The 27,067-nt window shown below is 44.0% G+C and overlaps 1 protein-coding gene across 2 annotated transcripts; it reads right to left on the bottom strand.

Annotated features, from left to right (window-relative positions):
* Positions 1-300: 300 nt before the first annotated feature.
* taok1b (TAO kinase 1b) lies at positions 301-26,826 on the bottom strand. Of its 2 annotated transcripts, none has more exons than XM_048238191.1 (20): positions 26,102-26,826; positions 17,336-17,587; positions 16,814-16,885; positions 15,166-15,267; positions 14,769-14,814; positions 14,462-14,558; positions 13,754-13,867; positions 13,433-13,524; positions 12,075-12,168; positions 11,885-11,966; positions 11,173-11,340; positions 10,205-10,411; positions 9,627-9,761; positions 7,982-8,218; positions 6,742-6,870; positions 5,569-5,772; positions 5,102-5,341; positions 3,973-4,185; positions 3,105-3,287; positions 301-1,103 (listed from the first exon to the last, which is right to left on the bottom strand). In XM_048238191.1, the coding sequence occupies exons 2-20, from the start codon at positions 17,465-17,467 to the stop codon at positions 507-509; spliced, it is 3,144 nt and encodes a 1,047-aa protein (XP_048094148.1). In that variant the 5' UTR covers positions 17,468-17,587; positions 26,102-26,826; the 3' UTR covers positions 301-506. The 2 variants fall into 2 exon arrangements, with proteins under 2 accessions (XP_048094148.1, XP_048094149.1); XM_048238192.1 differs by lacking the exon at positions 301-1,103 and adding an exon at positions 3,383-3,453 and having other exon boundaries at positions 3,205-3,287; positions 26,102-26,825.
* Between the last annotated feature and the right edge of the window lie 241 nt (positions 26,827-27,067).

Here is a 27,067-nt window from a genome sequence, read left to right as displayed (position 1 = left end):
CACCATTGACATTCAATGATATGTACATTTCCACAGTAATGTCCACATCACAACAACCTGAATTGAGGATGCGGGGGGAGGATTAGCAACCAGAACGTGACCCCTTAACCCTTCAGAACAGACCATGTGTAGTAGGATTTGCTTCCGTATGAAAGAAAGAACCAAAGCAAGAAACATGTGATGAGGGAGGGAACGGCCAAAACATAAAAACAAGTGCGTGGGATAGAAGAGACAGAAAAAGAGAAAGGGGGAAAAGTAGAAAGGTGCAAGGAGGGAGGGATGGAGGAGGGAGGGATGGAGGAGGGAGGGGGGGGGGGTTGGTGTTAGTCCATTCTTGTGCCATTTCTCCATCCCCAACCCCCCCACACTCCTCATCCTCATCACCACACCGAGCCTCCCACTGACACGAGGGCCAGTGGCTGGGCGTGCCTCTGGTAAGAGGTGGAGGGGAGAGGGGGAGAGAGGGTGGCATGGTGGGTTTGTTTGTTGTTGGTGTGAGGGAGGCCTTACGTGAAGGACAAATGCGACCCGTTGGAGATCTGCGAGGCGATGCTGGCGCTCCTGCTCATCCCCTGCTCGCTCCGGCTCCCGGAGGAGGTCCTCCGCACCGCCTGCGGGCTGTTCCGCACCCCTCCGATGCCCCCGCTGCCCCCACCGCTCGACCGCTGGCTCCCTCCCGAGCTGTGGAGGTGGTGGTGGCCCCAGGGAGGCGGCCCGCCGGCCGGAAGCCCATGCGCCCAGGCCTGCTGCTGTGGCGGGAGACCTCCGGTGCTCCCCTGGTGGTGGTGGTGGTGGTGGTGCTGGCTGCCGCCATGGTGCCCGCTGCCACCTCCGCCACCGCTGCCTCCCCAGGGCGGCCCCTGGGAGCTGGAGCTTCCGCCGCCACTGCTGCTACCGCTGCCGTGGTGGGCGTTCCAGACCCCGGGGGCCCCTGGGAAGCTATGGCTGTGGACGTCGGAGGTCAGGTTGGACAGGACCATGTTGCTGAAGCCCAGGCGCATGCTCTCCGAGTCGAAGGCCTCGATCTCGCGCGCCTGCCGCTCCAAAAGTGAGCGGATGCGTTCGGAGCGCTCGTTCTGCAGGGCCAGCATCTCCTCCTCAATCTGAAGGACAACCACACAAACACACATCATCAGAGGGATTCTCCAAAAGCTGTCCACACACACCTCCCATAGCTATAGGGCAGGGGTCTCAAACTCAAATGAGCTGGGGGCCACTTCTGCCAACGTCATCTGATTGGAGAGCCGGCTATTTCTGAAAATGCAATGTTCTTTTTTCAAATACCACACAAAACTGCAAACAGAAAGTGCAAGTGTTTTTATCTAGTTTTAGACACCTGTGCTAGCAACCTTAGCTTATAAATAAAATAATGATAAAATAAATATTAATACAAATTATAAAACAAACAAAAAGCATAAAAACGGGTATGTGTGTGTTTCACACCAAATAAAAATATTTTCCTCTCATAACTTTTTTAAACCTGGCAAACTAGGCGTCAGGGTTAAGAAAGCAACACCATTGGATTTTTATATCAAAATTTCAAAAGGCCATGGCTTGAAAGTGGTCAGAGATAAAGTCCTACTGTAAATGTAAAAATCTTTGAGTATAAACAAAATTTTATGAAAGGGGTAAATGTACCCATCACTGGATGGCAAGCACCTCAAATTATGCACCTTTCAGTAAATACTGGATGAAAATATTTGAGCAGGTTTACTTTCCTTTTTTCATATTACCCACATACAAAATTAACAGGAAAACACCTTAGATGTATACCAACACCTAAGATGTATATGGTTTAGTGATGCATTACTAAACCACAAGGCCTACAATAAAGTATTCTGGTCAAATCAGTTCCTATCGCGGGTAATCTGAGTACCCAGAAGTTTGCATCATATTGCGGGTGACTTTGTAGTTCTTTAGAGCCCTGTTTCTACTAGCCCTGCTGTCTGTCCCACGTCCATTACGGACACTATCATCACGATTACCACTGCAACCTCCAAGCTATGTTGGGCAGAGGGTTGAAATAAGCATGGTATGCTTAGTGGACACCGTCGTATACACGCAAAGATGCACTTCCATTCACAGACGCACTGTCTGTGACTATCACTGTCAATAGACGATCTATCATAATCTCCAAAAGGATATTCTCCTTCAGAATCAGAATAGGTGAATAACATACCCACTGGTCGGGGCTCAAACCAGCAACCCTCCGGTTACAAGTCCAGAGTGCTAACAAGTGGGCCACGGCTGCCCCTAAATGTCTAGCACATAGTGGAGCAGAGTAGGCTACAAATGAGATGTCACCGTACTTGGATCTATCGTCTACTTTAATCAGTATCGTTGTTTGTCGCAATTAAAAATAGCCTCAAGGGCCGGATTACATTATTATTTTGACATACGTTGCGGGCCGGAATTGGGCCGGACGCGGGCCGGGTGTTTGAGACCCCTGCTATAGGGATATCTATAATGTTGATTCACGTTTATTTGAATACATGCAGTTTTAACATGCTTCTGGAATATACACTAACACAGGTGGGTCTCAAAAAAATTTGAATATCGTGGAAAAGTTCATTCTCCCCCCTAATTTAGTTCAAAAACTGGATCTTTCATATATTCTAGATTCATTAGATATAAAGTGAAATATTTCAAATATCTTGATTACGGCTTACAGGTCATGAAAACCAAAAATGAGTATCTCAAAATATTACCATAAGGAGGTTATAATACAGAAATGTCGACCATATTTCACTTTATATCTAATGAATATGGATTATATGAAAGATCCACTTTTTGAACTAAATTAGGGGGTAAAAATGAACTTTTCCACGATATTCTAATTTTTTGAGACCCACCAGAATACACAAAGTCTTCTTCATCCCTCCCAACAGGTGACATCTGCCAAATAAAGCTTTACAGAATTACATTTCTTTTCACTTCCCCTGTTGACTTGATAGTTTTGACATCTGAGAGTTATGAGATTTAATCTCTCTGCAAATACAGACATACTGTATTACAGCTACACCAAATCTCTTTGGTGTCCAGCAGCCAACACACTAGGGTTGTGGTGGTAGTGGGCTCTCTCTCGCTCACACACACACACACACCTTCTGTTCGAGCAGGGCCCTCCGGAGCGACACTCTCTGCTCAAGCTCCTTCCTCTCGCGGTCGTGCTGCGCGTCCGTCTGCATCTTGATCTTGCTCTGGTAGGCGTTGAGCAGCTCCAACTCCTGCTGCAGCTGCATCTTCAGCACCTGGCACTCGGCCTCCTGCGCCTCGTCCAGACGCAGCTGCAGGACACACACACACACACACACAGAGTGAGAAAGCTGTGACCCGGTGGGGGTTGCTAATGAGGGCGAGAGGAATGAATGGGCACACTCACTCCACTCAGGGCCCATTCATAAGAGAACGGTGACAGAGGGACTATTGATGCTCCTCTCCATCTACCTTTCCCTGTGTAAAGGAGGACTCCATGACATAGTGCACACATGAGTCAGAACTTAATGTAGAACCACCACCAAAGAACTTGCACAACCTTAACATATTTCTCTCCAGGGTTCTAAATTAACACCCGCCAACCCATCATTTTGGCAGGTGTTAATAACTTACTAGCCAGTTTGGCCGGTGATGCATGTGGCATTACATGCATGATACATAAGGCTCTGTTCTCGGTCATATATCCCCACTGGCAGTACTTCCTACATTTCCCATGACCACTGTGCCGTAATGCTACGTGATGATTCAGTGACACTCATCTCATAATTCTCTTTATTTTCACCGGAAAAAATTTGGCTAGTAGAAATTCTGATTGGCTAGTAACTTCAGAAAGTTACCAGTCGTTTCTCTTCCCTCCCCGTTTCTACATCTGGTGTCTTTTCTTTCACCGACTCTCTCTCTTCTGTCTTTTCCATTTATTCAGTCGCAGACGCTTTTATCCAAACAACTTACTGCATCTCTCTCTCTCTGACTCACCGCTTGCGTGGAGAGCATGTCGTTGATGGAGTGGTCGTACTGCTCGGCCAGGATGGCCAGCTTGCGCGTCTGCTCCTCCTTGAGCCGCTTCAGCACGGCCTTGTGTTCAGACTTGGGCGTGGTCTCCAGCAGGTGGTTCCGCAGGGCCTTGTACTGGCGCGTCTGGATCTTACACGTGTCCTGGAACTGCTTCTTGATCTGGAGCTCCTTGGACTAACGGAACGGACAGAGAGACGGACAACGACAAGAGAGGGAGAGAAAGAGGGAGAGAGAGAGAGAGGAGAGAGAGAGAGAGGACAAGACCAACAGACACAAAGTAGCACAGAAGAAGAGATCTTTCTTTTAAAATGGGCGTGCCATAGATTGCTCTCAAACTTTCAGTTAATACCTGCAAGATGTGAAGCCCAATTTCCTCCTCAAGAAGATTGGAGAAAAACAAACAAGCAAGCATACACACAAACTCACATATATCAAGCATGAATGTTCATTGAACATGCACATATAAACCCCTCCCCTTGTCTCTACTTATAATATATATATATATATAGTAAGTTTTGATTACTTAGCATTACTTTGCTACTTAATGAGCTTAACTCACTCATGGGTCATTCCACGCCAACTCAGCCACCCATGTACATGACAAAGACAAAAGAAAAAAGACAAAGACAAAGGTCAATTAGGGCAGTGGCACCCGAAATTCAAATGGACGCCATGGGCAAACCGTTTGAGATATTGACCTGAAACTTCAGATTCCCTCGTTTGGTAAAATAAGGCATATTCTCACCACTTTTCAGCAAAATCTGAGAGGTACCATGTACATAATACCCTGATATTGGCTGTTTTCACATGGAATGACCCTCATACCCTTCCTTCTAACTTCAGTTCCTATTGGTTTCTTTCTTTGTTATTTAGAATGGCTGACAACGTTGGCCTTCAACTCTCCATCGTTTGTGACATGCAAATAGCTCACAGCTGCTACTTAAAAGGGTCTTTGCGGTTCTCTGTCTCCACCTCTCACTATTGCCATTTAAGTATCTGGTCAGTCAGGTGGTCATCTCTCGACCCATGCAAGTGCTTGAATCCTGCCCATCTGAACGTGTGTGTGTGTGTGTGTGTGTCTCTTCCGTACCTTGAGGCTCTTGGGCTGCTGGCGGACCTCCATGACGTGCTTCCGGCGGAGCTCGCGTTCGCGCCGCTTGTTGTACTCCAGCTGGTTGGTGAGCTCGGTCTGGTGCTGCAGGCGGATGAGCTCGGCGCGCATCTTCTGGATGGTGCCCAGCTGCCGCACCTCCAGCTCCTGCATGGACTCGTGGTGGCGCAGCAGCATGGCGTGCTCCAGGTCCTTCTGCGTCTGGCGCTTGTTCAGCTCCTGGCCGACCGCAAAGCCAGGATGGGGAAGGAGATGGAAGAAGGGTGAGGAGGGAACAAGAGAATGAAAAAAAATGAAAAATCACGAAACCTTAAGTTGACAAAGAAACACCTGCTCCACCAACACAAATAGCAGTTTACTGAAAACATGTTGCATTTAGAAAACATGCAGTTGCAAGACTGGGAACTAAGTAATCAAAACAAATCATAACCACCAGGCCACCGTACCTCCCGGGCCAGGTCCTGCTCCACATTGTGACGGGCGATGAGGATTCGCCTCTTGAAGCGGCGACACTCCAGCTCGAGGTACTGCCTCTGGCGACGCAGCAGGTTGGCCTCCTCCTCCGCCTGGAAGTGCTGGATGTTCTCCTTCTGCTTGGACAGCCACTCCTGCTTCTCCTTCTTGGGCGTCGACTGGTTCTCATTCAGCTCCTGATGCATGAGAATGGAACATTTATCATCTCTGTGTGTGTGTGTGTGTGTGTGTGTGTGTGTGTGTGTGTGTGTATTGCTTTGAAGTGAAGAACTACAAGGTGCAGCAAGTGAAAGATGCAACGTCTACTCCAGTATGTCAAATTTAGCTGGTATCAGCTGGCACTGAAGTTAGTGGTGCAGAACACATCCTGTATTTATGTAAAATATGACAATTGCAATATGTGGCAATTGTTTTTCACGCACACAGAACATATTTGGTTGACGAGGTGTAGGCTACTTAACAGGCTGGTGTTGTCATCCCTGGCTTAACCTAGATCCTGATCCTACATAACAGTTCTTAAGCAGCTAGCCATCAAATCTTTCTCTTGGCATGGGTAAAGGAAGTGAGTGTTTGTTATGCAAGAAGAAGCAGTGATGCAATGCATGTCACACACTTGGGAGTCACCAATTGAAATGTCAATTAATGATGTTACTTGAGTGGCTAAAATCTTATTCGTTACATACTTCACAAATGTCTTACATGCTTTGCAAATGCCTTCAGAGAATGAAGAGGCACTTCCAAATCAATTCAGTGTGCTTTACACTAATTTATGATCGGCCTTCATTTATTGTTGACCAAATTCGGCAGTGAAATGAGGATGCCTCACCCGCCAGTGGACAATGGCAAGACTGATGGCATGTCTAGAAGGTGCAATTATCCTATTAATCATGAAATCTTTCAGCTCCCCCCCCCCATTTCACACAACATAAACTTTAATTGATTGATTGTTTAGAAGTCACACCCTTTTCTCATCCAATATTATCACCAGATCTGCTTTTGTTTGCTTTGCATGTATTTGCGTGCAGTGATGCAGAGACTGTTGATGGTGTGTGTGAACAGAGGACTGCCTGTGTGTGTGTGTGTGTGTGTGTGTGTGTGTGTGTGTGTGTGTGTGTGTGTGTGTGCGTGCGTGCGTGCGTGCGTACCTCTTTCAGCTGCTCCTTGCGTAGCTTGTACTCTCGTTTCTGGGACTCGAGGAAGCTGCTCAGCTCTTTTTTCTGCTGAACCTGAATGTGCTGCTGGAACTTCTTCTCATCATTGGCAAAGGTCTTCGCCTGCAATATAAAACATGAAAAGTAAATATACAGTTGTGGAACAGTGTGTGTACCCACACACACACACACACACACACACACACACACACATTCTGTGAGGGGTAAAGTGCCTGTGGCAGCGGAGATGTTTTAATTCACACACATGGAGCTGCCCCCCCCCCCCCCCCCCCCTCTACATGCATACCGATGCCATGGGCCGGCCCATGAAAGACTGGACTGTTAGGACGACAGGAGGGCAAAGACCGAGCTCCGATGGTGTGAGTGAGAGCCACACTGCTTGCTTTCTTTGAACAGCTCCGCCGGAATGCCTAGGTTTGACCTAATTTCAGAGCATCATGTGGTGAGGTTTACAGGTCTTGTTCTTACAGAGGACTGCGAAAATGAGCTACCTCGAGAATGTCGAGAATGCACTTGTTGTTAAGCGTGGCAAAATTATATCTGGTTTGTTTTGTTTTGATTTCAGGAGCCGAAAGATGACACCTTCAGCTTAAATTACTTTTCAGTAGAGTAAGCCTTCATATTCCAATTCTGGCTTCATTACTCTCAAACATGTTCCCTTCAAGATTAACCAAGCTCTCTCACAACCTTGGACTGGTAAGTAACTACTCCATGTAGCGCTAGTGGAAGTTTTCATTAATAGACGTTTTAAACAGGCAGGATCTAAAAAGGGCAACAAAAAAAACAACCGATTCATGTCATTCTTGTTCACTTCCAGGGTAGAGATAATAATCTTAAAGAATCCAGGGTAGAGATAATAATCTTAAAGAATCCAGGGTAGAGATAATAATCTTAAAGAATCCAGGGTAGAGATAATAATCTTAAAGAATCCAGGGTAGAGATAATAATCTTAAAGAATTCAGTAGAACCCCTGAAATCACTCTTTATTTGACTGTTTAAATAACTCAATCTAGGAGCAGCTGAGATTTACAGCTACAGTGGTGCATGTCTATGATTACTCATGCATACCATATATACAAGCTTTGCACCATCACATTCATAATGGCTTTTCCTCAACCATTAAATAATAGCTAGAACTCTATAGTTCTCATGTCCCATTTCATTTCAGAGAGAAGACTGCGACATTAAATGCTCATCTCATTGGCCTTCTTACGTCTTTCTCCATGGACGCCTGGTGCTTTTTGACGAGCTTCTCCATCTCGGAGGCGAAGCTGTTGCGCTGCGTCTCCAGCTCCTTGTCCAGGCGCAGCCGGTGCTCGTCCATCTCGGCCTTGAGCTTGTTCTCCAGGGCCATGAGGTGCTTCTGGTGCTGCCGCCGCATGCGCTTGTAGCCGGACATCTGCTCGCGCAGCTCGGAGTCCTGCTCGTGCTCCTGCATCTGCCTAGTCACCTGAGGGAGAAAGAGGGGTTTAAAATGAACCCGCTTTGATTAAACAGCGATCACACTTTTCTCACAGAGTTCCATCTGTATGGAAAAAATGAACAGAAACACTCAAGTCACGAGGATTAGATGAAAGAAAGGAAAAACTTGTTTTAACTCGATATAAACTCGTTTATATGTATACGCACACAACAATTACACACTCACATTTACATCTGTATGACCCCCAAATGAACAGAAACACATGAAAGAAAGAAAGAAAGAAAGAAAGAAAAAGAAAAAGAGAGAGAGAGAGAGAGAGAGAGATGCGATGATTGAGCATTGTAAAGGAAGATACAGGACTAGAGAGAGATGCGATGATTGAGCATTGTAAAGGAAGATACAGGACTAGAGAGAGAGAGAGAGAGAGAGAGAGAGAGAGAGAGAGAGAGAGAGAGAGAGAGAGAGAGATGCGATGATTGAGCATTGTAAAGGAAGATCCAGGACTAGAGAGAGAGAGAGAGAGAGATGCGATGATTGAGCATTGTAAAGGAAGATCCAGGACTAGAGAGAGAGAGAGAGAGATGCGATGATTGAGCATTGTAAAGGAAGATCCAGGACTAGAGAGAGAGAGAGAGAGATGCGATGATTGAGCATTGTAAAGGAAGATCCAGGACTAGAGAGAGAGAGAGAGATGCGATGATTGAGCATTGTAAAGAAAGATACAGGACTAGAGAGAGAGAGAGAGAGAGAGAGAGAGAGAGAGAGAGAGAGAGATGATGATTGAGCATTGTAAAGGAAGATACAGGACTAGAGAGAGAGAGAGAGAGAGAGAGAGAGAGAGAGAGAGATGCGATGATTGAGCATTGTAAAGGAAGATCCAGGACTAGAGAGAGAGAGAGAGAGAGAGATGCGATGATTGAGCATTGTAAAGGAAGATACAGGACTAGAGAGAGAGAGAGAGAGAGAGAGAGAGAGAGATGCGATGATTGAGCATTGTAAAGGAAGATCCAGGACTAGAGAGAGAGAGAGAGATGCGATGATTGAGCATTGTAAAGGAAGATACAGGACTAGAGAGAGATGCGATGATTGAGCATTGTAAAGGAAGATCCAGGACTAGAGAGAGAGAGAGAGAGAGAGATGCGATGATTGAGCATTGTAAAGGAAGATACAGGACTAGAGAGAGAGAGAGAGAGAGAGAGATGCGATGATTGAGCATTGTAAAGGAAGATGCAGGACTAGAGAGAGAGAGAGAGGCAAGGCAATGAAAAGGAATGAATGTAGGAAGAAAGAAAGACAGAAGAAAGACACAAAGACAAGTGAAGAAGAAGTAGACTGAAACTAATTACCAGACTACTCAGCATTCAGCAGGAGGTGAGGAGCCGGCCAGAGAGTGTGTGTGTGTGTGTGTGTGTGTGTGTGTGTGGGGGGGGCTCACCAGTGAGGCGGTGCGGATGGTGGCAAAGTGCTCGCGGTTTCTGTGCTTGTGCCGCACGGGCTGTGCAGGTGCAGCCTGAGCCTCCGGGGGCCGGCTGCGGGGTTCGGGCTCTTCGCGGTAGCCCTCCTCTTCTCCCTGCCATTGGCAAACCACACCACCACTTAGACACACACTGGGGCTGTGCATGGGCAAGAACTTGTCAATACGATATGCATATTAGTCATACAGGGGGCTACTATTCAATAGACTGAACTATATTGTGATACTGCAAGACAGCAGTGATTTCTTAATTAATTAAATTAAAGTGATTTTGAGAATCAATAGTCTCACAAACATATCACAATACTGAAGTAGCCTACATTGGTATTTCTTTGCAGCTTTAGCACACACACAAAAAACATCTATCTAGATGAACAAATCAAGAATTTTGAAAATGCCCTAATTTTTTAATCTCATGGTAGGGTGGGAATATAACATGATGGAGCCTAATGCCAATTATCCTACCACTACCAAAGTGTCTGGGACCCTTCACCAGTTCACGAGAGTGCTCCCTGCCCCTGGTGGTGTGGGATACTCACTGGTTTGAGGTGGATGACGGAGCTGTTGGACATGACCGTGTGGTCGCCCTCCATCATGTCCAACTCGCTCTTGTCGTCCGCAGCGTCGGGCAGGCTGTTGACCGAGCTGCTCTGGGAGCTGGCGCTGATGGACATGCTGGGGATGGACTGGTTGCTGCCCACACTGCTCACCGTGCCCGTCCGACCCACGCCACCATGCTCAGACTCCTGAAGGAGCGACGAGCGAGAGAAGGAAATGATTTACTGCAGGGCAGAGTGAAGAGATTGGCATGATGGGACGGAGGCCTACCGAGAGGTAGTAGGGGCCAGCTGACTTATAAATGCAAAGGATAGTTGCGGCTGTAGAGAGTGACATCCCAATCTCAAATCATTAAACACACTGATCCGTCAATACAACGGTTGACGGTGATGTGAACAGGTTTGTTTCTGCCTTCACTGTGACACTAATGATTCAGAAGGGATGATTATATACGGTCTGCAGAGGGTATGGCGTTTCACAATCCTCTGGAAACACCGTTGTTGTGTGCTGTACTGTAATAGTAGTGCGCTCCTGCAATGTCTTGTTGTCCGAATTTGTGACGTGATTCTGTGGTGTATTGTTAGCTGAATAGGAACGTGTTGTCAATTTGGCAATGCCTTTTTTTCTTTAATTTACATGTTTCTATATATTTGCATGTGTTTTGTTAAGTTGCAGTGCCACCATAAGATGAGGAATATAGGGGCAATCAGATGAGCTCCATGCCATCATGGGATAGTGTCTGCAGAACAGAAAGTGGGGGTCGTATCTTATGGTTATTGTTATTCTGTTAAATGTTATTCAGTATTTGACTTTAAACTGCTAATTTTAACGTTAATGTGATACTTATTGATGTCATTGTAAGTGGCTTTGCACAAAAGCATCGGCTAAGAACCCATAATCATAAACATCTGCGGAGGAGGAGGAGGAGGAGGACTGGAGTGGGACTGACCTCCTCCCCGTCCTGAGCCTCGACCGCAGGGCCGTTGTGCGCCTCCTGGAACAAGATCTTCTTCATCTTGCGGTACTGCAGATTGTCCAGCTCCCGGACCGCCTCCTTTGTCCGCAGGATGAGGTCCATCAGGACTGTGTCTGGTCTCGTCCTCGCGACAAAGGCGTGCTGGGGAGAGGGAGAGAAATAGAGATAGAGAGAGAGAGGCAGGAGGAGTAGACAAGCAGGGAAGCAGGGGAGAGGGAGAAGAGAATCGAGAATGAAGGGACATGAAGTAAAGGCACCGTCCACATCACAGCAAGTCTAACCAAAGGCCCAGTTTGACCAGTGCCTCTGCAAAAGTCTGTGTCTACAGCGCTGCTCAATGGGTGTCGATGTGTTGCAAGAATCACAAGATTAGAGGATCAAGGCTGAAGGCTTACAGCGGTCACCCTGAGGTCAGAAAGTTACAGTGCTTGGACACCGCTGGGATGCTTTCTAGGTCAACTGGGTTTTTAACAGTGCTACAAAGGCACAATATCAGACACAGTGTCAGGGCAATAAGGATGGAGTGATCAGTGTTGCTTTCTCTACATTTGACAGTCACCTTACCATCATGACTTGGGTGAATGGGTGATGTTTGGAGATAGTTGCTCTTCACTGATGTTGACAATAATGTGTGTGAATGTGTGTGTGTGTATGTGTGTGTGTGTGTGTGTGTGTCTGCTCTTACTTTCAGTAGGTCCTCAGAGTTCGGCCTGTCCTGGGGGATTTTCTGAAGGCATGAATCAACAAAGTTTCTAAAATAATCCGTCCTATGAGAAGAGAGAGAGACAAACACAAATGAGTCACAAAACAAGTGCTTAACCATTATTAGTATAAGGAGCTTGATGCATCATCAGCTCAACTCAACACACACTCACCATTCACTTGACTGTAGTGTGGGGCTCTCATTCTGCGCTATGTGGTATAAGGCACTCATGGCATTCATGTTGAACAGAGGGGGCTTCCTCTCCGCTACAAAGAAAGATAAACAGATTAAAATGCAGGCTTTTACATGCTCACGTTTTACCTTTACCTACATTTCTTTAGAACTTAAAAACAAACAAAAAAAAGATTCATATATATATATATACACTAGTATAGTAAAAGATTCATATATATATATATATATATATATATATTACACACACACACACATACAGTATATATGCAGGATATCAGCCTGTAAAAGCACACTCCAATCCCATTAATAGTTCCACTTATCCATAACCTTCACTTAAGTCTAACCTTCAAGCCTAGCTTTCTTTGTCAGAAGTAGTGTGCTACTGCCAAACAAACGCAATTGATATGAGCTACACCCTGGAAAACAAATTTACAAGTACCACAGGAATGAGTCTATGACTGTTTCAAACTCCCAACACACATGCACACACGCATCCCACACATTTAGATACACATTTTGTGAATCTAAAATGTCAACTCATTGGGGTTCATCGAAGAACAGAAAGCTGCTCCAGAAATGAGTATTCATCCCCTTCGCCTTCTAATAGATGATTAAGTAATGGTTGTTTTCTACTACACCCCTGAACTGCACTGAATTTAAGACATAAAAATAATAATAAAAAAAAAAAAAAAAAAAAAAAAAACTCATCACAGGCATCACCTATGTATTTCATGTTGGCTCTGGAAAATCCCGGCAAGCATAACATTGGCAAACTCTAGAATACACAGCCCAGCTGGACATTCCAGGTTCAGTCAGAGGAAGTCTTTTCTGGCATTCCATGTGAATCATCGAGATGTGCTAATCAGCAGAATTCCAGAGCCAGGGAGGTCGAAGCAATGAGGGGGAGATCAGCTGACTCAGGATAGGTGCTGATTGGCCCCTTCACTTCAGTGTTACCCACTGCTGGACTAGGAAAACATTCCCAGCGCTACAGATTCCCAGATCGATATAGAAATCAGATGGTATGGCATGGAATGCTATGAGGAACATAATCACTCCATCTCCCTTATCTTAAATCTTATTCTCATCTCTCTTTTAAAAGGCTGGCAGACCCAGGGAAACACATCACTTGATTGTTTACTCTTTTCACTAGTGTTTGAAGTATTTTTTATTTTATTTTAGTCCTCAACGCGAGTCATGATAGCAACATGGTGGCCATTGATGGAACAGAACATGACTGGGCATGTTCATAACGATACTTTAAAAACAATAGTTTGCGCAGTCTTGCTTTTGATTCCACACAAGCCATTGGTTATATGCAGTAGGCATCCTCACCTAATTCTACACAGGTGATCCCAAGGGACCAGACATCCACCTTTCCGTCATACTGGCCCTCATCCATAGCCAGAATCACCTCTGGGGCCATCCTAGCAAGAGACCAGAAGTTGAATATTAGATAAATCAGTAATACTAATAATAAAGATGTTTTCCGTTTTCAGAATTCCATCAGACAGATTTATAGCATCTTTTAAAAACAAGGTTAGAACTATACTGGAGACTGCAATTATGCAATTTCAGGAAGGGGGGGGGGCGCTAGTTTGCAACCCCCATTTAGCAACCCCAACCTAGCAGCATGTGGATAGCAGCCCTGCTTACCAATATGGCGTGCCCACAAAGGAGTTTGCAGGACAGGCGATGGAGGCTGAGCCAAAGTCGGCCAGTTTGACCTGTCCAGGCTCTGTCAGCAGAATGTTCCCAGCTTTAATATCTCTGAAAGGGAAAAAGGCAGGACAGCACAATGCACATCAAGCTGAATCATGATAATGACAAAGACTCACATAATTCTATTGAGGGGGGAAAAAGCTTGGACCGCTGAAATTGTATTGTATTAATTCTTCTTTCCAATCTTAATGGAAAGGAACAAGGGGAAAAGCAATATGGGAACAGAGAAGCATTGAAACAAATGACCACACTGAACAGCTGCTTTCAGTGAGTCTGTGAGTTTCTGTGAGTCATACTGGTCTTTACGCAAAAGGTGACCAATGACACACCATGCATTAGCTGAGGAAGCCCATAGAAGGCCTTAATCATAGTTGGGCAATCATGAAGTTAATCACTAGAAGAGCATTTTACCACCATATGAAAGAGCAAATACACCCTACTAATCACATGACAAAAACCTGAACAGAATCGCATTTGGCTAAAAACCCAGTTTAGCCTGGATCTGCCGATCTGCAACGCAGATGCCACTTCTAAAAATACCGGCGACTGATAAGGGACCAGTAGTGCTCTTCTTGTGTGTGAGTCACCCTCAGAAAAACAGAATGGAGCCATCAGCGCTTGCTCACGCACGCACACACTCACCTGTGAATCATGTTGTGGGAATGAAGGTAGGCCAGGCCCTCCAGAGCACCGTGAGTTATTGCTGCAATCTCCATTTCCTGAAGAGGCTTCTTATGAACTGGAGGTGGTAAACAAGGAAAGGGACGTCAAGATCACACAGACACTCACTCACCTGGGGGAGGTAGGGGTGGGGGGGTGTAGGTGTTAAGAATGACTGATTGATGTTGAGTGTTTGACAGCACATGAGAATAGAGTGGGTTTTCATCATAGCTGCGGCAGATGTGGCTGAACAGCTACAGAGGATGTATGAGTTTAAGTGGTTGCTTACCCTCAAGGAGGTCTGAGGCTGACCCTAAGCAGTACTCCATGACCAGCTGCAGAGAAAAGTAGTTTCTTTTTAGGGATCAGACCGCCCGACAAAACATACTTTGTGCAAAGGGATGTGTACAGAAATACACAACACTTGAAGGCCAAGTTAAGCCTTAACTTAAGTTTTTTTAGCACTTTGGCATAATACTGAAATCAAAACAGCCAATCATACTGTGCCATATCATGTCTTTATTATCAGCATCATAGTTGGCCCCACAAGGCTTCCATTTTAACATTCCATATGTTATCTTAATGCAGAGGAAGTAGATTGGGAACCAAATAGAACGTTCAAGCATTGTTTTTGTTTTTATTGTTGATAGGGTCTATACCATTGAGAGGGGGAGAGAGACTCTTACCCATGCTGTGTGTTCCCGCAGATAGCAGCCTTTGTACTCTATGCTGTTGGGGTGCTGTATTCTTTGAAGGAACTTGACCTCTTTGATGATATCCTGCCATTTCTGCAAGTCAGAGGGAGTGCTTTTTATCTTTCACAACAAGACAATCTCAACCTTTGACACAAATTGCCCCATAAAACAGAGAGAAAATTCCCGAGTTACGACCAAGAAGGTGTTTAAGTTTTTTCATATGCCTGTGTGCTAATAACATATTCAGAACACATTCAAAGTCAGGTTAACCACATTTGATCCAAAATAGCAAAGCCATGAAATTAGACAAAAAACCTCCAAAACTTTACATGGAGTGTGACGAGACCACTGACAGTAATGACCCAAAGGAATGAATGGGCCTTCAATTATTCATCAGTGTAAAGGAGAATAAAATGAACAAGAGAGTAAAAAATAGTGGCAAGTGTCTTCCACCCTGCTAAAACATTCATGTCATCTTCCTCATGTCTTAAGCCAATGATAGGGGGCTTCCTGATTCCTCAAGATTCCTTAAGAAAGATTCTCAAGAAACTTTGTCTCAGTTTCACCTTATGCCAAGAGGCACTAATATTAATCCCTGGAACAAGTATCTATTTCCTTGTAATAATCTCCGAACAACTTCCATTCGGGCCACCAGGGTTAATCTGTGTTTAACTGTTACCCGGAGCCCACTGACAAACACACATTTGGAGATACAGGACCAAAGGTGGCCTCAAATTCGTAAACACTCTGGGCTGAATGGCGCGACAGCTTCCTAGCTTCTAAAGACCTCTTAGCACAGAGAGATTATGCCTAATCTGATTAGCGCTAATCGGAAATTACAAGGAAAAGCACTATGACCAGCGACCTTGCTGTACCTTCGCTGCTACGCAGGGTCATCTAAGACCTTCAGGAGACACTAGAGTGATGACTTTCATTCTAAAAATAGGTTAAATGTGAGTTGAATGTGAACATCTACAAAGTTACCTGGCAACACTGTTGCCTAAGAGAGGGAGTGTTCCATGTCACACACGTTACATTCTATCAATAGAATTTTTTTGTGGTTTCAAGATCTCCCTGCTAGATAAGGATAAGTATTATATAGATATTTTTCCTCCTTTAATTCCTGTATTGCTGCATGACCTGTCTTCAAGGCAGCCAGGGCAGGCTGTTAGGTAATTTGCCCTCATTTACAGGACCAGCGTCAACAGGAGTGGGTGATGTGTAGGAAGCTCCATGATAATAACTATATGACAACAGATTACAGTTCAGAGAAGACTTTCAGGAATTCTGATGCTATCTCAAAAAAGGAATGTTTAAGTGAGATCCTGAGGTTTTTTTGTCAGTTGTTACTGGCTTATCCGTGAAAGCAGACACACATTTCAGATGATTCATGCGTCTAGCTCAAGTCACCGGGCACACCGGCACCCTCATACTGACTCCCAAGATCGACAGATAGCCAGACACATGTGCCTCTTCTTTAGAAGCCACAGCTGACATGTGCCAAGAAATACCACAGGTTCCTCGGAGTTTGGCTGACAGCGTAGACCCACTGCCTGGCCATTAAAACAGAAATGTGCCTTCATGCGTCATCTGCTGTGTGTGTGGCTGTGTGTGTGTGTGTGTGACTGGGGTCACCCACCTCATTAGACTGCTTCCCGCTGTAGGACATCTTCTTGATGGCCACCACCTCAGACGTCCGCACATCCCGTGCCTGGGGGGGCCAAGAGGCAGACACAGGTGAGACCCCGGATAAAAATAGCTCTCAAGACTGGCATGCTTTAGAGTGCAGGCTGAACCGTAAAGCAAGTTGATATAACAAGCTGATAGAACTTATATAAAGAGATACCAATTCATACTGGGCCTTTTTAGTAGTGGGTACAGTAATGGTCTTGAGCTGAATCCAGAAATTGGCTCAGAATTATTGGGCAACTGCTGAATTTGTCACATTTTGGCTGTTTCACTGAAATTAAATATTTATTAGCAAGTCTCCCTCTGCAAGATTTAAAATGAGGGTTGTCAGCCAAATGCTACTGCTACTTTTCACTATAAACGTCAGATATAGGACCTTCAATGCAACCCTACAAATGTGAGATCCAAGAGATACAGCAACACATGAAATTCACTCAAATTAATGAACAATCAATGATCAGTTTTAACGTACAAAGTAGACTGCGCCAAAGCTGCCATGGCCGATCTCGCGGAGGTCGGAGAAGAGCTTCTCGGGGTCCTCCTTGAAGAAGAGCTCAGAAATCTCGGGGTCCTTTAGGCTCCCTGCCCGGCTGGTGGAGGGCATGCTGGGAGCCCGACGCAGCCGCGCTCGCCGGGGACTATCTGGGCGTGCGACTGCGACTGCGCTGCGTCAGCCCCCACCGATGACTCATCTGCGAGAGGGAGGAAGTATTTGCATGGGCACCTGTAACGACACAACGGCAAAAAAAAAAAAATGCCATATGGCATAAGTGCAGGGAATATGAACTGGAAATGTAGCTTTTACTGAACAACACGCACAGAGAAAGCATCTTCACTAGTCTGTACATACTGAGGAGAAAGAGTATGCTAATTTCATCAGGCCTGGGGTTCTTGCTGTCTCTGGTGAGCTTTATCAATAGGCCTAGACAAAACTAAAATGCAAAACTCCACACTTAAGATCTCAACAATCACACTGACAACATGTGTACTTAATTACTTCCTATACTTGTTTCACGTGACTTTTTACTCAACCTTTCCTTTTATAATCTTTTTAGCAAATAAGCTCCTCAACACACACACACACACACACACACACACTAGCTGACTTGCTAAGGGATAGTATGTGAAAGGGGATGGTTAAAACAGGCCATCCATCTGATATGGCTTAATTATGCTGCTCCTACGCCACGCTCCACTAACACCAATATCACTGATGCGGCAGTCAGCAGTAGCAGAGCCCCCCAGGGACCAGGGGACGCCTCCAGCTACTTACACAGCAAACTCAAGACTAGCATTTGTTTAAACCTGTTTCTGACAGCCTCTTCGGCCGCCCTGCTAGGCAAATGTTTACAGTGTGACAACGCCAAAGGCAAAGTAACCAGAATCTTTGATATGATGTATAGTCGGCATACTTTTAACATGTGTGGGAACAGATAAAAAAAAAAATTGTCATGAACTCCAGAGATGCCAGTAACTGTTTATTTACATTTTTTCCCCAAGTTCCAAGTAGAAATATCTCATGGTTGTCACTCAGATTGGGGAAGTAGCCCTCCCTGAGACTTCTCCTAACAGTATCCGTGACTAAATTTCCATGTTCCGTAATTATGTTAAATTATACTCCCTATGATCCACACACACAAACACATAGACTGCCCCAGTGCCTCCCATGCTATGGAGTGGTAAAACACTTTGTTTGTCATCACTTGGAACAGGTTAGAATTATGTTCCATTGACTTGTGCTAGTGGTAGCCTAATAGGCTAGTTGTACACAGGACACCCCTGGTCGCACGCAACACACACTAAAGAATGTGGTTGGACGAGATAGGGCAACAGTAAGGAGAGGAGTCACTGGAGATAGAGCAGTGATATACAGCGTCAGAATAGGAACACGGATGTAGAACGGTCAGCCTCAGAAGAGGTTTGGCCCGAAGACAATTCCAACATGGATAAAAAGAGTCAGATAGATCTAAATATGGTCACATGTAAACAGTCCCTGTTTAGAAAGAAAGGAGAGACCACATACCAGCTACATGGATTGTAACCTGTGGGGTATACTACGAATCTCGATTAGTGGGTTAGCGAGGTATGTTGCGCTCAAAGTCAGGGTATGCTGTGACACGAAAGTGGATCTGTTTTAGTGTCGCTATATCACCATGGTATCTTATGCTGTCAACCAAACCTGGTCGGGAGGAGGTTATGTGCTAAGTTATAGCTCAAATCGTGTAATCTACCGCCCACTGACCAATCAATTGTCTTAAAAACGAAGTTCTCACCTGTAGGATTCTGTCATATATCTTACAGGTGGAGCTCCGCCTCTACTAACATTTTAGATCTCGAATGCGCTTTAATAGTGCTGTGCGTGCAAATATCCCACTAATGGACGTGCATACCATACAACAACTGATGACAATTGATTTATTTGATGTTATAGGTTAGACACAAAAAATGACCGCAGTGTAGACTACACTATCGCTCATAAATGCGGAAGTAATTGTTTTTTAATAGAGGCGGTCTTGTGCGTCTCCACGTATCACGATTGGCCAACGCCATCCCAACACCGAACGCCAAGACAAATCTGAGCTGAAAGCCTAGTTTGACAAATATATCACATAACTGCTATCGTAGTATCACTTAACGTATACCCCTGAGTCAAGGCTTTGTCAAGCCTCGATATGTCTACATAGCCTAGATATGTCTAACGTGCTTCGTAGTATACCCCACTGAAAGATAGCAAAACATTTTTCATCTTCAGTTATGCATGAGTCCTTTTTAGACTTTGATTTTAAATAGTGAATTTATCATCATTTGGTAACTATGGGAGGACAAATTATGACTGTCGCATCAACCAATGTGTCCTCTTATAATGCCTCAGAAAGGCAACGATGCCGGCTATCTAAGAGCATTTCAAAGTACTGGACAGGAATAAATAAACCCACTGCATACTATGACACTGACCGATTATAAAGATCCCATACATTTTACCATCTAAAATGTCTAATCTTAGTATTTAGCCCTAGTCTGATATTTAGATCTGACATTCCTTGATAAAGACAGCTGAAAATGAATAATGCCCACTGCCACTGACAACAGGCTTTATGCTCAAGACTCTAAATCTAATCTAAAAGCACAACAGTAAAGCTAAAATGCAAGAAGTACCGGAAGTTTGCAGGTGGAGTGTGGGGGTCACAAAGTTCAACCTATAACCTATTATTCTGGGGTGGTCGCAGTTCAAAAAAGGTTGAGAACCACTCTTTTATCACTCCGCAAGTAATCCATTCACTTAGTAATGGATATTTATTTTAACTTTGAACTCAACATCTACAACATCTGAAAATTTAGAGTGCTATTTGCGGAAAAAAAACTAGACTATTCTTTCTCAACAGAGCTCAGAAAACAGCAGCAAAATGTTTAATTAAGAATTTGGAAAAATGTCATACTATTTTCAAAAAAGACCAGCAAGCTATAGCCAACGCATAGCTTCAGGACTATAGCCTACATATAGGCCTAGCTCTAGGAAAACATATCGCTTCAGGACATTTTTCATGGTTCTCAAGGCAAGTCTAGTCAAGGCAAGTCATGTTTACAGCTCTCTGTACCAATAACATGTAAATACTCAAAGTGTTTGATAACTAGGCCATAATGTTACAACATCTAGGACATCCAGCATAACAGGCTTCACACTGAACTCTAGTAACACAATGACCTGATGTTAATAATATGCTGTCAACCAGCCTATGTTGCAATGAGACTCACAAAATGGACACTGTTATGGTGACTTTGATAGTGCTCGTCTCTCCCTGGACCCATATCAGTTCCCTTACAATTACAGAATTGTGCACATGTGAATGAATGAACGGACTGCATTAGTTGGAGTGATGAAATACCTGTGCGAAGGTTATGTATTCCACAGAAGAACAGAAGACACAAAAAAATATATAGTGACAGAGGACTTCAAGAGTCACAATATCTGTGTCAAAGTGCTGGTCATTCTAACCCTGAACTTCTGGGCTTGAACTCTGCCCTCTTCTCTGATTGAACGGGATTATGTGCATTTGGTCCAGGGAAGGGAATTCCTTCAGTCACGCACAATAGGGGATGTGCTGTATTCTAATCTTACATAAGCAGCATAGGCTTTAATTTTAGATTTGTAGGGTCGTAACCTCTGCAAAGCATTCACACCACGGCTAAATCACGTTTTCTCCACTCATCGTGACTCTTGGCATTTGCTGAAACTAGGCTAGAACGTCACTGCTGTGGCCAGTGCACTGCATCTCTCGGTGCGAATCCAGACCAGAACCAGAGGTTGAGCTCTGGATCAACGGAACACAGCTATCTCATCTCCAACAGGCATACTGCCTACCATAGCCTATTACCGTACATTCATTTGATGAACCCCAATTTTACCAAGTTCAAATGCCACAACTCAATGCAAAACTCTATTCAATGACAAGACCTACAACTTCTCAGTGCTATGTAATCCGTCCTGTCATGCAGAGTGACAAACTATCTACACACAAACAGTAAAAAAACCCTGGAAAACTACCATTCATTGTGGACTATTCATTGATTGCTTCATTTATTGTGATGTAAGCTGCCTTTTTTGGATTACTTTCATTATGACCGGAATATTATAGAGTCATGCAGACAGCCCTTGTTTACTCAGCTTTCACGAACTGATACAAACACCTGAAGGCCTTGTGACTTCACTAGACAGGTAGGAATATGAACTTTTGCACAAAGTAAAGGTTGGCCTTGGCTATGTGTATCCTATAGGTAGTTAAAGGTGGGGTAGGTTGATAATTATGCATTCAGCACTGAGCTGCTATACAGCCCACAGAAACATTTCAGACATCTGCGGTATGCCATTCTGATCGCACACATACATGAACGATTCTTTTACAAGGAAGCTCTTTGTTCAGTTGCAGGCTCTTTCACCTACCTCAATAATGGATGGGTTGGAATGCCATTGGATGAGGTGGTATGACATTCAAACATAAAAGTTAAATTCACCTTTTGTTAGGATCTACCATGTGGATAATACATGTGGCCTTCCAACAGCCAAACAGAAAACATGAAAGCCAATGTTTTGATGAATAAGTTATATGGGGCATAATTGTCTTCCTTCTGAAGGAAAATTAAGCCTAAAGACGGGTTGACGTTAGTGTTAATTTTGTCACCTATTTTTAATTTAGTCTTAGTCTTAGTCTTGTGACGAAATGTCCTTTTTAGTCTTTGTCATATTTAGTCATTCAAATATCATTTTTGTTAGTCAAGTTTTAGTCAACTAAAAGTCTCGTAATTTTAGTCTAGTTTTAGTCAAAAGAAAACTAAAGCTATCTTAGTCAGTTTTAGTCAAAACATTTCAGTCTTTTTTTATAACAAATTATTTCAGTCAGTCAGTATGTTTACATGCACAGGTAAGTCGAGCTACAGTTATAGCTCGGCTGGGATTTGACCATAGACAGTAAAAGATTTGACTGGACCACTGTCATGATCTTCAGAGACCAGTGTTTCACAAAGTGTGGTCCGGGGACCACTGGTGGTCATAAGTTATCCCAAGTGGTCCACGAAAGCAGACCTGGTAAAATATAATATAGATGAGTTGTTTGCAATATTGAACCAACTTGTATGTAAATTCAAACAGTTCTACAACACTGTCTATGTCAGATTTGCCAGTTTAAATCATATGAATCCTCTGACACAATTAAGCAAAGTGCAAAGACAATAAGCAAGGTGGTTCAGTGAGTATTGTGTAGGCTAATATACTGCTAGGTCTATTTTTAATTGTTTTTAGCTAGGTAGTCCGTATGCGTTTTTTTATTGATTAGTTAAGTGGTCCTTCATCTGAAAAAGTTTGAGAAACACTGTCTTAGACTCAAGTATGAATGTTTACTCCCCACACGCTTAGATGGCAATATGCTTCAAACGCAACACAAACTCTCTATCTTAGCTAACTTGCTAGCTTAACTTTCCATATTAGCTTACTTGCTAGCAAACTTTGCATCATCAGTGTAACTAGTTAAATAGTTGACATTACTTGCTGAAAATTTTCATATGGACATTCTGGGGGATGTTAATCTGTATATGTATGAGAGAAGCTTCAACTTCTGGGTATGTAGCATTGTGGCCTAATGACTAGGTAGTTAGCTTGCTAACTCTGGCAGAAATCTCCGTGTTCTTGTTCCATGTAGTTTCAGACAGGGTTGCAGCAGAGAATGTCTAGTTGCAGCAACAGCACGAGACTAGCCTACAGGAAAGTTGGCGCATGAACCTGAACTCATTCGAATATTTTGAAAACGTAACAGCTATTCTGGCTTCTCATTTTTAGACTAAAATGAAGAGAGATTTTATCTTAGTTTTTTTTCATGCAAAACATTTTAGTCTCTCTCTTTTTTCGGCCAACAATAATGCATCTTAAGATAGTCTTAGTCAGTGTTTCAGGACATTAGTGCAGTCTTGTCATCGTCTCGTCTTAGTCATGGAAAAAAGGTTGTTGACGAACATTTTTTCTCTAGTCTCGTCTGACGAAATTAACACTAGTTGACGTTGTACGCAGCATGCGCTGCGCTCGTCGCTAGGTTGCTCTTGTTTAAGGTAATGTCCCAAAGATTTTTGTTTGTGCTTGCTGCCGGGCTCAGAGCAAAACTTTGTCCGCGGCACGTGCAAGAGCGGCAAAGCGGCCGGAAGGGCAGTTCTTGCACGCACAAGCCATTGAAAATAATGAGCTTCATATTGCAGCGCTGCCACTTGAGCGTACAATGTGAACCCGGCTTTACTGTTGGCAAAAATGCTAAAATATGACCCAAACCTACTGCCAGGTGGAACAAATAGCATCTCATCTCATGGCATTTAATAGCCTCTTAACTCTTGATATAATAGAGGCACTTCCTCATCAGCCCAAGAGACAGCAAGATGTGGCTTCACAACAGCACAAAGGCCCATACACAGTGCATTGATGCTCATTTGCATAATTCTATGGAATGTTCTGAATATCTGAAACTTCTGGCTCATGGGATAACCACTAGGCTGAGAGTGACAAGTAACATCAACAAGATCAAGATCAAATGACCTCAACTTTTGTGCATTGAGCATTTCAGTACACCGTTCAGGAAGCATGGTGATTTGGGAGGCCAAATCAGACCTTCATAGCGGAACTTTGTAGCGAGATGTCCAGAATCACTTTACAGCCATAGGGTCCCCCACCCTTCAGAGCATGTTTTCCAACTGCAACCAGCCTGTTTGTACAATAAGCCTACATCCTAAAGTGGGTCGAAAAACTTCATGAACATAACTGTTTTTAATAGGTCCAGTATTACCACAAATATAGGTTATGTTTTCATGTGTTGGCCCAATATCACAGAGAAATCTTGGCACAGGCAAGGTGTCACATGTCAGATGATGTCACACAGAGAATGCATAAGGACATTAGAAAACACTGCATCAAAGAAGTGGGCAATACATTGGTCCCATTTAAGGCTGACCATGGGCTATGACAGTATTCCGAAGTAATGCTTATAATTATACTAGCCTACACGCTGATTCTTAAAACTTAACTGTAACAGGATTTAATTACCAACTCTCCAACGATTAATTAGCTAAACAGGTAATAATAATAATAATATGCTTGATAGTTGCACATTGCAAATAGCACTATAAGATGATGTAGGGTTGCTCTTTGCGAAGCTGTTATGTCAAAAGGTAATGTGCGTATACATGAATGTTTAGCCTACTTGAACTAATGATTACGCAGTTTAGTGTGCAGTCTTATGCAGCTCTAGGGTTAGTTGAACATGGAGGGTCGGTCAAATTACGCACACATAAGAAAACTAATTCACGCCAATAAACTCCCAAAATACACCTTTTATTGACACATCAGGACGTGATTTACCAAGCACCCAGGTCGCCCTGTGAACACTGAGACGATGGGAGGCTCACAGAGAGGCTTGCTGACTAGTGAGTTACGCAATGTCAACATAGAATGAGGAATGCGGCGCACGTCAGAACGTTAACGTTACCAGCAGCAAGGACTGAATGCAGTTCACGAGCGAGGAGTACCCAAAACAGTGGAAGTAGAATGACAGAATACTTAGTTATGCCATCTTCTTTGCTTACATGGCTCATGATTGCTCTTATCAGTTGACGTGAACGCCCTGTTTTCAACAGTAGTAGGCTGTATTACATGTCTTTTTCTTCACAAGAACAGCACGAGTTACCACCGCCAGCGAGGCTGCGCTGGGGAGAAAATAGGGAGGGTCATGCCAAAATGAAATGGCTAAGCGAGACAGAGGAGCATAATATCAAGTTAAATACTTCAAGAAAACAATCCGATACCATACATTATTGTACACTATTCCAATCGTTAGGCTAGGTATTTACGCTGACACTGACGATCAAGGTGCCCGTTGTTATTTCCAAGTGACAGCTAGAGTTCTATGGATGCTTGCAAATACGTTGCATTTGGTTAACGCAACTGTATTCCCAATCAAGTTTCCAAAAGCAATGGAGAGAAATCATTTAGTTTCTTTCTGTGAATGTTAGTGATTCCTAATGCATTAACGTTACATTTATCATTACAGAAAAACACGGTGAGCTACGCCACTGCACCAAAACAAGCTAGCTAAGCTAAAGGGGTTGGTTAGCCAACTGGAGTACAATGTTAGATGGCTAGAAACATAATGACAAGTACAGTAAGTTACATCTGCTAACGTCCCTTTGACCTTAACAAAGACGAGAGGACTCAAATTGTTAGGCCGTGACACTAAGACAAACTAACGTTGACGGACACACTGACAAAAGTAAACTTAGTGCAAATGACGCTGACTGCCAGTCACAACACAAGTTGCTCGCTAGTTGGATTTGGATAAGGAGTTGGTTGACCCACGTTAGCTCGGTAACTACCTCCGGTACTTCATAGACAGATAAATATAACGCTTGCTATGTATCGCTTGGGTGGTTCTCAACATTTGGCTATTCCACAGAGACAATTTCCTAACCACATAGGTACTTCACGAGCTAGCTAGATCCAGAAAGCCACTACCCTTTTGCTAGCTAGACAGGAGCTAAGTTGGGTATCTATCTATCGCTAGCAAGCAACCATCGTTTCGACAGAAAGTGAAAACAAGTCAGCAATCCTTACATGATGCAATGCCTAGGATAGAATATACACATGGCTATGTGACCTCTGCAGGTATTAGTGTATGCAATAAGACAGTTGTGTAAGAATGTCAAACTTACTTACCCGTCCAAAAGGCCAGGTTTGTGACGAGATTCAATGCGCACGAACTAGCTAGCAAATAGTTAGCCAAGGCTAGTGAGTTAGCTAGCGGAGGTTAAGTCATCCAAAAGAACGGGGCGCAGTCAGTTCGTCTGGATAGAGTATCGTTGGAACAGAGATTTGAATCCAGTGGCCTTATTTACAACGAAGGTTGCCTTTCTGGTCGTGCTACCTTCTACTAGTGCTGGGTCTTCCCAATACAAAAATGTTTTTGTTGACGGTAGATGGCAAAAACCGCAAAGAATTCCAAGCCGAGTTCAGTCCTATCGCTGCCCTGAGAACTAACCTAGCTGACTTGCTAGCTAGAATCCCACTCAAAAAGATGGCGACGAATAGGAATCACCTCCTCCCCTCCATGACAAACACGAGTGAAATTATGTAGCCAGCATTGGACATGGCAAGCAACACCCCGAGAACTTTCTAAAACTAATTCGTGACAACGCCCTACGAACAGACTCTAAACTCTGGTCAGCCGCAAAAGTTTTTCCCGAGACGTGATTAATCTCTGATGTCTGATACTTCAACACAAACTTCTGACCATCAAGATAGGGCAACCGTGTGTCCAATTGGTACTATGCAAACCTTGCGGGGAGGTGAAACCAAGTCCGTCCGTCAGGGCGTTTACAAGGTGCCATAAAAGACAATTAGCCTACATGCAGTGATTGACAGATTGCTCATAGCAGGAATGTCAACGTGCATACTTATCTTCAAAGCCAGTATGGAGATGAGCAAGTTGGGTCTTACAGTTTCCAGTTTGCAACAATCTAATGAAAGCAGTCAAGTGGGCCTACCATGCGCGCGCGCGCCACACACAGCCATTTTAATGCTCATAAATAATGATAATAGTTAGGATACAATTCCTTTAACTTTAAAAAGGTAGCCCAATGTGCTATTGTGACGTCTTACATCAGAGTTTGATTTACAGTCTTC

This window comes from Alosa alosa, chromosome 2, assembly GCF_017589495.1.
Source record: "Alosa alosa isolate M-15738 ecotype Scorff River chromosome 2, AALO_Geno_1.1, whole genome shotgun sequence".
In the NCBI taxonomy this organism is placed as follows: domain Eukaryota; kingdom Metazoa; phylum Chordata; class Actinopteri; order Clupeiformes; family Clupeidae; genus Alosa; species Alosa alosa.
This window is presented reverse-complemented; position numbering and strand designations above follow the sequence as displayed.

Coding starts and splice junctions, on each gene's coding strand:
- taok1b (XM_048238191.1), bottom strand. CDS start 17,467: ATGCCCTCCACCAGCCGGGCAGGGAGCCTAAAGGACCCCGAGATTTCT. Junction 14,559..14,768: donor AGCCTCAGACCTCCTTGAGG/GTAAGCAACCAC, acceptor TACCACCTCCAG/TTCATAAGAAGCCTCTTCAG. Junction 13,525..13,753: donor TTTGTGGGCACGCCATATTG/GTAAGCAGGGCT, acceptor GTCTCTTGCTAG/GATGGCCCCAGAGGTGATTC.